Below are 13,069 nucleotides of genomic sequence, written 5' to 3'. Positions count from 1 at the left end.
TTGCAGCATTATGTACAATATCCAAGATAAGGAAATGACCTTAGTGTCCATCAGTGGATGAATGGGTAAGGAACATGTACACACACACAACCATGTGCACGTGCACACATTGGAATATTATTCAGCCATTAAAAAGAATGAAATTTTGCCATTTGCAGCAGCGTGGATGGACCTTAGGGGCATTATGCTATGTGTGGAAAAGACTAATACCATATGATTTCAGTTATGCATGGAATTTAAATAAATAATCTCAACTCATAAGTACAGAGAACCGTGAGAAAGGTGGCCAAAATAAACTTCCAGTTATCAAATAAACCATGTCGCTTTAATGTACAGCATGGTGAATGCAGTTAATGATACTGCATTGCATATTTAAAAGTTGCTAAGAGAACAAATCTTAAAAATTCTCATCACTGAAAAGAAATTGTGTGTGGTGATGGATGTTAGCGAGACTCACTGTGATGATCCTTTTGCGGTATAGATAAATATTAAATCATTATGTTGTATACCTGTAACTAATACCGTATGTCAGTTTTACCCCAATAAAAATCATTTTTAAAAAATTTTTAAGGAATTTTATGAAAATATTAAGGAAAGAGCTTTTTGTCTGAGCAGCACAGTTTTACCTTTTTCTAAGAGACACAACTGTGGCCAATGTCAGGCCACTTATTTCACTTTTTATAAATATTTGTATCAATAGGGGGTGCCTGGGTGGCTCAGTGGGTTAAGTATCAGGCTCTTGACTTTGGCTCAGATCATGATCTCGGGATCCCGAGATCCATCCAGATTTGGGCTCCGCACTGGGCGTAGAACCTGCTTGAGATTCTCTCTCTCCTTCTCCCTCTGCTCTTTCTGCCACTCGCGCGCTCTCTCTCTCCCCCCCCCGTCAAAAAAAATAATAATAAAAATTAAAATAACAGGACACACCCAGTTTCATTATAGGATCTTCAGGTGCTTTAAACAAATTAGCATTTGTTGCCCTCTCCCCCCATTGAAGAATGGGAGTCAAAGAGCGCCACGGAGAGGCTAGGTCACTAGCGGAATGGCTCCAACTCTTTCCCTCCCTCCAAGATCTCTCTGGTCCCATGTTCATGTATGTGATGTTTATCTTGCTTCTAAAGAACATCTTAGGTTTTAAGTACTATCATTCTTTGGCAAGGTAAATCATTTTTATATACTCACTCTATAACTTCCATGTGTCCTAATCCTAAGGAAGGAGGGGAATGTAAAAATGTGATTGTTTTAGGGACAAGCATTATTTCATCATTTGACCTTTGTCGAGTTATCCATCATATTGCCTCCCTGTCATCCAGAAATAGGGATGGTGACTGCTCTGAATCGCCGCTTTTTATTGTCCTCAGCGCCATGGAAAAACTAAGCGAGATTTCTGTGCAGTAGATTGAAGAACCCTCAGCACCCTCCAGACCATCTCCACTTGCCTAGCTCTGGGCCAAGACTAGGCTCAGAGGTCAGAGGTCTTAGCAAGATATTGGGTTATATTCCAGCTCTTCAAATAGGAGAGAGACAGAGCTCACCGTGATTTTCCCCACCCCACTATTATTCCCACAGCTGTTGTAACCCCAGATTATTACTGAGGTTCATGGCGGGTGCTAGTGGAGGACAGGGACATGCTTTGAGCCGGGGGTGAAGAATCCAGGGTTCAGTGATCCAGCTCTTTTTCGGGCTCTGCCCTGCATTGTTCCATACCCACCGCGAGCATTCTTGGCTTCCTGCGAGCACACAGAATGATGCCTTAGTTTGCACTTTTGGACAACTGACTGTTCTGTCCATAGCATCTCGTCTTTTCTCTGTGTGTTTAACCTGCTGTTCTACTTGGCTAATCTGCATGGAATTCTTCTAGTTCTGATAAACAGAAGTAGAATGCATATTTCCCTGGCTGACTGTATCTAATAAGCCCGTTGAGTATAATGAAGTAGGGGCAGCTGATTTTTCCGATTTTGGAAAAGAATATCTAATTGGTCTTTTGAGGATGATGCTCCGGTGTCAACTAGGACTTCAATATGACCAAACAATCTTTGCATTGCCTGCCTCCTTTGGATGTCCTGCTTCAGGTGAATCCTGCTCTGATTGCAAGAGCTCTGGTGTGCACAGAGTTAAAATATTTCCAAGTCCCCCAATCTCTATCTTCTGCATCCATGACCCAGGGTGGGGCTAAGGGTCTTGACCTTGTCACTCTTCCCGAGGACAAGAGGAAAGGAATAGATGAATCCAACTGTGAATTCAGTGTCCCAGAAAAGAGAAGCAAAAATCCTTTTTAGCACACTGACCTATCCAAATCCTCTGGTAGTCATCTGCGATGCCTGCTGATAGTTGATACAGCAAAAAAGAAAATGTGGCATTGGCTTGGCTATTCTATGTCTAAGAAAAAGGTAAATGAGTTCCTTCTTTTTCTTTCCAATTTTTTAAGATGGTAATTAGGAGAACTCACACCAGGCAGGCTTGAGTGAATGCAAACAAGACCCCTATAGGCAGCACAGTGTATTAATGTAAAAATATGCCCAGACAACATAACTTGTCAGAGAGGATTATTTCTACTTAGTGAATCTGCAGGAACCTCTTTGCTCCACCATTCAGAATTTGACTAGAGAAGAGAGTGGGGAAAGAGAGAGAGAGAGAGAGAGAGAGAGAGAGAGGAAGAGAGAGAGTGAAAGAGAGAGAGAGAGAGAGAGAGCGCGCATTAGTGAACAGCTACTGTGGCATTGATGTTTGAGCGCACTTCTGAACTGGCTTTTGTGGAGACTACCAGTGTATCAGTGTAGAAAGCATGCGCTGTCCCAAATCCGCTGTTACTATGAGAAATGAGGAGCTGCTTTTAAGGTATGTTGTTGTGTCCTTTGTTTTTAATGTGTGCTTTTTCTAGTTTCTAGAGCTGCCGGAGACAATAATCATGCTCAGCATCAAGTAGCTTCCTTATCTTAGAGGGGGGGAAAAAAAGAATCAAGACAGAGAGAGGGAGAGAGAGAGAGAGAAACAAAATCAAGACCAAGGACTGGGAGAAAGGGAGCCAGCGAGAGAAAGGAAAGGACTGCCCAGCGCGAGTTATATTTGCACCCGTTGCCTTTTGAAAGCATATCATGTATTTGTTCCCTGCTATTTGTGAGTGGCCAGTGGATAATTTTAAAGGCTCGGAATCTGGCTCTTGGTTTGTCTTTTCCTTTGCAATGTCTCAGCCTCTCATTATCATGCACTCTGCATGGAATAATCACCGAAAAAGGAGCTAAGGAGACTCCATATTAGACTTGCGTTCCAAATACCGCTCTAATCTGGACTTAGCCTACCTAAATAGTCCTTCTGTGTTACCAGGTTTGGATCACTTTATCCTGTTTGCCAAAATGTGTACCTGTTTAAAGACCTCTGTTCATGCATGGCGTCCTGGGTCCCTCTGTATTGAAAGCAAATATTTGTTTCTTGCATCTGTGTTAGGGTTCGATCACATACCAAGAATGAGCCACCACTGACCTTTCGGGAAGCAGAGAAAGAATTATGATAGAATTGGCATCCTGCTTTGAAAAATGTAGTCTTTTGTTTATTTGCTAGCAGACATTGTAGCACTGAATACATCTTTGGGTCTGACAATGGGACCGGTTGAACAATGGAGCTGTCAAACTAGCTTAATGCATGTCTGGGGCTTTTTTTTTTTTTTTTCTTTCTCAACACCCTTTTTATCTGCTTTAATCTTGTTTGTATAGACTCTACAGAATGAAGGGCTTTTAGAACTGCTTGTTTGTGGTTTTGTGCTTTTAAAAAAATTTAATATCTATCATTCATAAAGCTTTTTGCATTTTGCAGCTATGTTGGTTGGATTAAGTTAGAGATTTATTGCTTACCTCTCTGTTAACTACAGAAAGAAATGTATTGATTGAGACTGCTTGTAATACCATTATCATTCTGGCAAATACCTTGTTATCAGACATGCCTCTACAGTGTTTAATGCTGGGGGTGGGGGTTAAATTTGCCTATTTTGGTGGACTCACGGAACATAAGGATGAAAGAGAAGTTAAGGGGAATATTTCTAATATTTAAGTAAATTGTTATTTCTAGCCTCTACTTCTTCTTCTGGCATCCAGGTAGATAAACAGTTTCGAAATTCAAGGACACGTGAGAACTTTTGCCCTGAGAATTTTGGTCACAAACTATTGTTCCACAGCCTATTTAAGTTATCAAGTTAAAGGTCTCCATGGAATATATTGATTTTTGATATATGGTTATGTGCTCATAAAATGCATTTTTATGCAGGGCAAACGTTTCTCATGTCTTCGAAAATCTTTCATTTTGTAGCATAAGCATTGGTTTCTAAGGTGAAAACAGAGTTCAAAAAGAAAAAAAAGGGAAAATCTGTTTCAAACTTCTCAAATATTGAAACCATTCTTATTCTCATGCTTAATGTGAAAGAAAGGGTCCTCGAATATTCAGTAGTCATTGATTTACATGAAAATCATCTTACTAAGGTTGGTTTCTTTAAAGAATTTATCTTATCTAACACTTTAGTGTTTGGTTTAATTAGTTGTTCCTGCCGCAGCAATATATTAAAAAATACTAGTAAATTTATAAAGGAAGATTAAGGACCTAATTTTTAAACACAAAAGGGAGATCATTTGAAAGGACAAAAAAAAAATTTTTTTTTAGATATTTAGTTACATATATTTCCTCTTGGATTGTATTGTGGTTCAAATTAGTGATGCTCTCAGTACATGAGGAACAAAATGCATTCCTTACAAAAACACAGTTATGGAACATTAACCATTTTTTAGAGTTTGGACAATGCATTTTAATTTTTTTTAACTCAAGGTGAAGTGTTATGAAATATCTAATTCCAAACTATTCAAATTAATGTTTGGGGGTAAATAAATTGCATTCTCAAGTATCAATTTTCTGTTGACTGTATTCAGAGCCTGGGTGGACCCAAAATGTATCTGTAGTATAATAATATTTCAAAAGTTATCCATTGTGAATAGAGTGGATTTTAAATGCATACTTATTATCTTCTCTTACTTCCAATGGGATCTGAACTGCTCATTCCATCGGGTATGCCAATAATTGCTTTTAGGATGAGCTCATAAAAGGTAATTGACGAAGCTTTATATCTGAAGCCCACTGTTACCAGCACACCTAGATTCTGCTTTCATGGGAAATTTTTATTCCAAACAAAGGCTGCAAAGCAATTTTTTTTTTTTTTTTTTTGCAGTTTGGGAGAAAAGTGGTCCTCTGTGCTCCCTAGCTGCTTGTCAGTAGCATGCTGAAATAAAGAAATAACTTGGAAGCCTCCATGTTGAATTTTTGACTATATTACAATTATTTACTTGTGATCCATTCACTTTAATCCCTGGGTGGTCATAATTAGGTCCAAGAACAAGGAAAATCCTTTCTTACTTTGCTTCTCCTGTGGTTTGATCCACCATCAGCTTTCTGAACTTGGGGACCCCCTACTCCAGGGTCCAGCACGAAGATATCCTTTCCTTTAGCCTGATGGGGATGGTGTGAGGTTGCCTGAAGTTGGCAAACTTGTCTGCATCTAATTCCGCAGCAGTATAGAAGAAATGTAATCTGCACCCTGCCATCAGCCTCCATGTGCGATGATGCCCCTCCATAGTGACCTAAACAAATGTCAAAGTAAATTTTAATTCAAAGCCGAGACTTGCAGAAAAGGAACAGCAAAAGATTCAAACGGGGAAAATGGCTTCTTTTAATAGAGTAACGATTGCATCCAGAGTCCCTTCGCACCCGAGCCTTGGAAAGACTCACATGGATGTGTTCCGCAGACCACAGACTGAGATCTATAAGCTCAGTGTATTAGTACTCTTTTATTTGTCAAAAATGAAACCTCACATTTTTTTCTTTCTTAAAATAGGAGTGTGTACAGTTGCAAAATACCCCTTTGGGGCTGAAAAACAAAGGAGAGCATTTGATTAATATTCAGATCTAGAACTTTATGGCAAGTGCAGATCATGCTTGAATTCCTAGGAAGTCATTCAAAGTGTGACTCAATACCAATTATTGTCATGGGGGGGAAGGTGGTTAATTAGGTGAAAAGGTGGCTGATGGAAAGTTCATTGCCGCTCAGCCCTGGAAACACCCTGGATAGGTAACATGCAGAGGGAGGAGGTGATGTGGGTGGGAATGGTGGTTCTGAATTTAAGGGGCCAGAATTTATAGATGCAAAGCATACCCTTCATTTCCCATATGGAGATTTCTGTAGAGTCATTAACAGAATGTGCTTCGTTCATCGGCATATCCCCAGCTCCATAGCATTCATCTGCACGCTCTTCCAGAAGGAGTAAGAGCAAGGACAGGAGGGTCCATTCAGTTGCAGCAATGCCTCGGTTCACCTCTCTCAGCCTTCACTGAATTTCTTTCTACACTCCAGTCATTCCTGGAGGGGTGGTTGAGAAGGACGGGTGCCCCCCACCCCTTCCCAAGCCTATTGCCTCCCTGATGGTTCTTGGCGTTGGGAGCTTTTCTGAACTCACAGTGACTTCCCTTGTGTAGGAAAGACAAGGCAGTGGTTTGGAGAGAACTGAAATTCGTGGCATTTTACTTAACTGACACTGGGAAGAGGGTGTCAGAGTAAGGAGAGCATATGTGAGGCTTTAATGTTGTCGCCCATTAGGGACTGAAATGAAGTGTCCTGGAGCTGAAGCACCTTTCCAATCACATGGTCACAGTCTATAGAGATGGGAGTGACACGGAAGCTAGATGTACATGGGCGGGGGGGGGGGGGGGGAGGAGAGAGAGAGTGCACACACACGTGCACCTCCACTCAACTCAGAAATGTGCTGGGGAACCCTGATTTGGGATGAGATACCCTTTCCCTCCCCAGCACAGCCTTTTGCTTCATGCAGTGTCATTAGGGATTATCATGCACAGGTATGCTCATCAGCTCTGTAGCTTTTTTTCTGACCGTGACTGATCTCAGCACATTTTCTCCTATGTCAAGACCATCACGGTTAACAGGAAATGGCGTCCGTGGGGAGATGACACCAGCCCAGAGTGACATGTATTACCAGTGCGGCTCAAAGCTGCCACCTCAGCCCATTCCAAGTTGACCCGCCCATGATTGGCTGCTTGGGAACCTGATGAATCACTGGAGTTTATAAAGCAGAGCTTGCCAGCATGCCCTCAGAGAAAAAAAGGAAAACTAGAATTTTCCCCGTGAAAGCATTCAGCTCAACAAACTTTGTTGTCTTGGTCAAGGAGAGCTTGAGGTTTATAGTCATAGTGATGACACGTACATCTACGACATGGTGGCTTTTTTCATCCCTGTCTTGAGAAAGGCTGTGACTGCAATTGGTTAAAAAAAAAAAAAAAAAAGTCCATGTTGAACTTCTGGATGGCACTGCTGGCTGGTGTGGGAACTAACTAGAATGGGCACAGTTGTACCTTCTGTAGACATGGCTCCGATGCTGGTCACCCTCTTGTAAAGCTGATCTCGGTATCACCAGGGCTGCAGGCCCCACTATGTCCTGATCTTTTTTTTTTTTTTTCTTTTTTTTTTTATTTTTATTTTTTTTTTTATTGGTGTTCAATTTACTAACATACAGAATAATACCCAGTGCCCGTCCTGATCTTTATCGTGTCTTGCTTCCTGTATAGCTTGGTCGGGAGCCCCAGCTCTCTTTCGGGCTCTGTGAAGTGGATGGCTTACCCATTCATTCAGAGATGACTCAGGAAGCATCTCTGGAAATGGGAACTCTCGGGGTTGGCGGTAAGAGGCCTAAGTTCCTGGTGGCAGCAAATAGGACTCGTTTGGACCCTCTCTTTGGAAACTGACCTGATGAAAAGGGATGGAGACCTCACCCCAATCCCCAGGCTGCTCAGTGGCTTCTCTCTGTAAACCGCAGCCTTCTTCTTCCCTCTGGGTCAGGCTGGTGGCCTTAGAAGTGGAAGTGTCCGTGAAACTTTAATGCTACAAGAACAATAGGATTAGAACTGGCTTTCTCTTTTCCTTTCCACCTGCCAGTTCCAGGTTTAAACAGAGATTTGGGTGGGGGGCATTGGGGGTGTTTGGGGAGAGTGGATTATGATTGGAAGTAAGGAATAAAACCAAAATTTATGAACAGTCTATGCCTGGCACTACATTAGGTGGGTTTTTAAAATTTTGTATAATTTAATCCTCACTGGCATCCAAGAGTTGGAAGTAGTTATGTTATCACCATTTTAAAGATGGATAACTGAGACAGAGAAAGGTTAAGTAATAGGCCTGGGGACACACAGCTCATATGGTGGGAGGGATTCAAACTCAGGACTCGGCCAGATGCCTTCCCTGCCTACCTGAAAGCGTAACTAATGAACACCTGACACTTTAAAAGCCATCTCTTCCTCGGTGCTGCATTTCCACCATGGTCTTTGATTTGTAGACACCTCAGAATTTTGCCACTAAGGAAGCTGTACAGTAAGAAAAGAAAAATAATGAATATGAAAGGAAAAATCGCAGTGGCATTTGCTTCTGACTTGTAACGCCTCCGCCTCCATCCTCACTCATCCGCCTTCCAGTTCATGAGGTCTTTGAGCTAAAGCATCCTGTGCCTCACTTTTCTCAGGCTTTAAGCTGCACAATGGGAATAGGAGTGGGCAGGCAAGAGGGAATTTTAAAGCACTATGACGTTGAAAGGTAACTTTCTGTAAGAGGGGCCAAAAGATGTCCTATTGCAATCGTAACCAATCAAGGCACAAATACATCTTGTGCAGGATACGAGACATAGTCTCAGCCGTCCAGAAACTCGCAACAGTCAGGAAATGGAGAGAGAGCAGCAGGTAGAAAGGTATCAGGGGTGTGATGCAGGATGGGGAGTTGAACGGGGTGCAGAGGATGGGGAACCTAAAGCAGGGTGAGTGAGGAGGAGAAAGCGGGTGTCCTAAGGACACCCTGGAGTGATCTCTGTTATTAAAATGAAGCACAACAAAATCCCTAGCTGCTTCTCCTTTCTCCCCCAGACCCGAAGTCTTTCACACCTCTCCCGCTATATTCCTGGGAAACAGGGCAAACGTACCTATTAGCCTCCAGAGAGTATTGAGACTGAGCTACGGGTTGACATCAAGGCTCACACTCAGCAGTGGAGATAACATAGAACACATCCACTTAGCTTGGGAAGATAGCTACGCCACCTTTCCGCGAAGATCTTGGGTAGTTCTTTTAAAGAGGAAGAAAAAAAAATCACTATTATTATTATTTTTTATTTTATTTTATTTTATTTTATTTTATTTTATTGGCCCTCATGGACTTCAGGGGAATTAGAATCAAAAGCAAATTTAAATAAAACGCCATTTGGGATTTTCAAAAACCTCTACCAGGAGCTAAAAATGGCTTAGAGATTTGAACCATATTATAGGGGAAAAAATAAATTTCCTGTACTCAAAACCTTAATGTATCTTCAACCTACATGTCGCTTTAATAGCTGTGTTATGTAATGGCTGTAGTAATAATTAGGTTAACACATCGCACTTCCTTACTTGAGGATCACGGTAGATTTTGATCTTTCAGCCATTTGTCCCTACGAGGAAATGATGGCCACGCGTGTGACAAAGGTCTGGCTGACCAAGGGGTAAAGTAAATGTCCCGTGGCCGGTGTCAGTCTTTGACGGAATCAGATGCAGAATCAACCCGGTTTGGTTCTTAGATCATCTGGTCTTTTCCACTCAGCTTGAAGGTAGCATTTGCCTGGAGTCTGGCCTGCGTGCGCGCCGTCAGGTGGGCCCTGACCTGGGGACCCCAGCCCTCTGCGGGCGATCCTCCAGCATCGCGGGTAGAGCGGGTTCGTGTGCTTGGTTTTACGGAACCCCCAGATTTTACTCTCTGAATCTTCACTCCAAGATGTGTTTGTTTAGAAAAAAACAAACACACTGAGATTGCCTCCTCAGTTAAGGTTTTGATCGTTGCCCAGATCTGTCCCCGACAGCCCCACCCCAAGGCTTGAAGCTCCCGGCCCCCCGTTTCCTTCCCCACACCCCCCCCACCTGTTGCCCCCCCCCCCCCCGACCTCATGTCCACCCCACGCTGTACCCACCCAGCTGTTGCTGCTCAGCTGGTGAATTTCATCAAGCAGAAGTGTCTCCTTTTTTTAATCCAACCACACGTGACAGTAAGATGAGAACTTGTGGCTAATCGGGGAAAACCTTTTGTGGGCCTGGGCGGGGGCGGGGGTGCCGGAGGGCAGACTGCCAGGGAATTAACCGCCTCCTTCTGATCGGTATGAATTCTGTTCCTGCCGCCAGGCTGGCACCAGATAAGGGTACCTGGTGTCGCCTGACCCATCTCGGGATCATCAAGAGGCCAATGGAACATTCCTTCAGAGGTCTTCACTGGGTGCCTTGGGGTGCAAATCACCACACCAGCCCTTTTGGCTCTGTGCACCGTTTTTGCCACCTTCCCCGGGTTCATCTCCTGCGACCTCCCTTCATGGGACACAGACTTGCATCCTCCCCCACCCCTCCCGCCCTCTGGTAACGTCTGGAAAGGAATCCCATGGCTCACTCCACAGACAGCTGTTCCTAGTTCAGAAACCAGCTCTGGTCAAGGCGAGGCAAACTTGATTTCTCTTGCACATAAGCAACCAACCACAACTCTCTTCACTTTGGTAGTCACCTGCCTCCTCAGACACGCAGCTGTAGAGGGAAGCTTCTGGCATTGTCTGGCTGCCATCTGAGAAAGCTAAAGAGGGGGAAGCGAAGAAGGTGGCAGCGGTACCATGGAGAAAGGCAAGGGCAAGGGCAAGTTAGAGAGGGAAGTGATGAGCTGGTTGGGCTCTGGGTCTGACCGACCCGCGGTGTTAGCATTTCATCCCCTGGGAATGGAAGCTTCTGGAAACTCTAGAGGGGCATCTCATTTCGGAGCACGAAGGTATGTACACAAAGAACCATCTTCATGGTGAGGGCCTCTTCAGAAGGAAGATAAATTCACCATTATGTCTTTTGGCTCTATTAAAAACAGATTCAGAAAAACACAAGATTGCAAAAAGCCAGTAGCAGCTGTTCTCAAGGGAGAGTGACTACTTAAAATTCCCGTAAAAATGTAAAATAAGACTTTAATAACTACTTCATCTTTATTGGCATTTAATTTTACTTAAGTCATTTTAGGAATGTGACAAAGTCACCGTTCCAGAAGCTTTCAATTGAAAATAGGGGCGGGGTGGGGTGGGGTGGGGCTGGTGGCAGAGGGCGTTGGTGGATAATAAAGTGATCATTTTAAATTTCTGATTAGATAATAAAGTGATCATTTTAAATTTCTGATTAGCGACATAAGTATTTTTTTAAGGGATACCTTTATGGAATGAAGAAAAGATATAATTTAAATATATCATTTAAGGATCTGTCTGGCTTTTTTCAAGCACATACAGAACACCATTGTTTATTTTTGCAAGTTGCTAATGAAACTAGAGGAAGCCAAGAGCAAACACATGGCCACAAAGTCAGATACTCTCTCAGGTACTTAAAATTCATGTGGATTTCAAATTTATTGGCTAGAAATGATGGGAAATCCCCTTATAGGGCCTGTATTTCTTGCTCCAAATGGCTCTGAACACATTAGGCTTTTTTTTTTTTTTTTTAAGCCGGAACAGCTATGTTAATAAAATTTGAATTTGAAAATGTGATAGGGGAAAGATGTTTTGGATTCTAGTTCGTAATGGTGAGCCAGAAGTGAGGTGTGTGTGTGTGGGGGGGGAGGGGGGTAAGGTGGGGAACGACCCTTTTGTGAAGGAGGCTTTTTCAGTAGATGGAACAGTAGTGATACATCTGCAATAACATAGCTGATAGTCTTCTGCTTTTAAGCAGATTGCCACGTGTGACGTATATAGAAACAATTAAAAATGGAAATTTGTTATTAAATATACAAGGTCTGTACGGAAGAAAAATTGTTTGCTTATGAACACAAATCACCATGTATCAGGCACCCAGTCTCTAAGTTATGGTATAAACTTGGTGCAAACATGTTGAAAGCTGTATAACCAAGGGACTATATTCTGGCTCATTGATGGAATGGGGTGGCAGGGATAGGAGTCTTCTAGTTCCCTCAGTGTGTACTCTGTGCACAAATGCATTTTATTAGCACGCCGTTTCTATTGAGAGGTTTGTGGGCTTTTTTTAATGCCAGTGATAATTCAGCGCTCAGACAATGACCATTGCAGAAAACTCCGTTTGAGATGAGGCATGAGGGGGGAAGCGGCTTGCTGAAACAGCACAGTGCACCCGATCGCCTTGGAAGGCCTCATATAAAATGAGGTCATTCAGAAACTTTCCCTTGAAGTGCTTCCAATTCTTGAATTGCCTTTTGTTTGGGAAATGAATAGCAAGTTGATTAAAAAAAAAAAAAAAGACAATTAGGGAAGGTAGGGGGATGGGCCTAGGGAAGAGCTTAAGGTTTTTCCACAATGAAGCTAAAACTATGAGGAACCTTCATTGTCCACAACAGGCCCGTCCCCAGTGACGTCAGCACGCAGTGGTGTCACCAACCAGGTCATGTCCACGAGAGGGGCCCGCTGATGGCCTCATCCCTTTTCAGTGCTGTTGATAAGATCCTTGGCTAGAAAATAGCTCCATTGAACCCAAGTGTTCAACAGCGGCCCAGTGGAGCTGTCTGCCAAATAACACCAACTGCCAAAACATGATACCTGATGGCTCATTACTGCATGAAAATTAAAAAAGGGGCCCCATTGAGTTGTTTTTAGATTTTGTTTTTTCCTTCTGCCAAAGCAGTGAAAACGAGAGATTTGCGCTTTTCATCAGGTGGTATTTGGTTGGGTGTTTTTGTTTTGTTTTCGTTTTTAGACTCGAGAGCTTTTGAAATTTGTATTTTTTAAAAGGGCTATTGTGCGTGTGCTATGATCATGGAAACAACACCCTATGGGGTGTGTGTATGTGTGTATTTTGTTTCTCTTTGGCACCTACATCAATACCTGTACAATCATCGTGTTATTTATGTATTTGGCAGCCAAACTATTTAAACACGGCTTCACTCCATAAGCGTTCCTTGGATTCACATTGTCCCGATATCCCATGTAAGAGCAAGTTTTCTTCTTGCATTTGACTCTGGTTTTGCTTCTAACTTCACATGGCA

The 13,069-nt window shown here is 42.8% G+C and overlaps 1 protein-coding gene across 3 annotated transcripts in view; it reads left to right on the top strand.

Moving 5' to 3' along the window:
- Positions 1 to 13,069, top strand: part of CELF2 (CUGBP Elav-like family member 2) — an 814,024-nt gene that overhangs the window by 494,583 nt on the left and 306,372 nt on the right. The window contains exon 1 of one of the 3 annotated variants that reach the window (XM_038530148.1): positions 2,682 to 2,838. The exons of the other annotated variants lie outside the window; for them this stretch is intronic. Within the exon in view, the coding sequence (XP_038386076.1) occupies positions 2,786 to 2,838 (53 nt within the window). The 5' untranslated portion in view covers positions 2,682 to 2,785. Of the gene's footprint in view, positions 1 to 2,681; positions 2,839 to 13,069 lie in introns of those variants that run through there. 3 annotated transcript variants of the gene reach the window in all.

This window comes from Canis lupus, chromosome 2, assembly GCF_011100685.1.
Source record: "Canis lupus familiaris isolate Mischka breed German Shepherd chromosome 2, alternate assembly UU_Cfam_GSD_1.0, whole genome shotgun sequence".
Classification (NCBI taxonomy): domain Eukaryota; kingdom Metazoa; phylum Chordata; class Mammalia; order Carnivora; family Canidae; genus Canis; species Canis lupus.
This window is presented reverse-complemented; position numbering and strand designations above follow the sequence as displayed.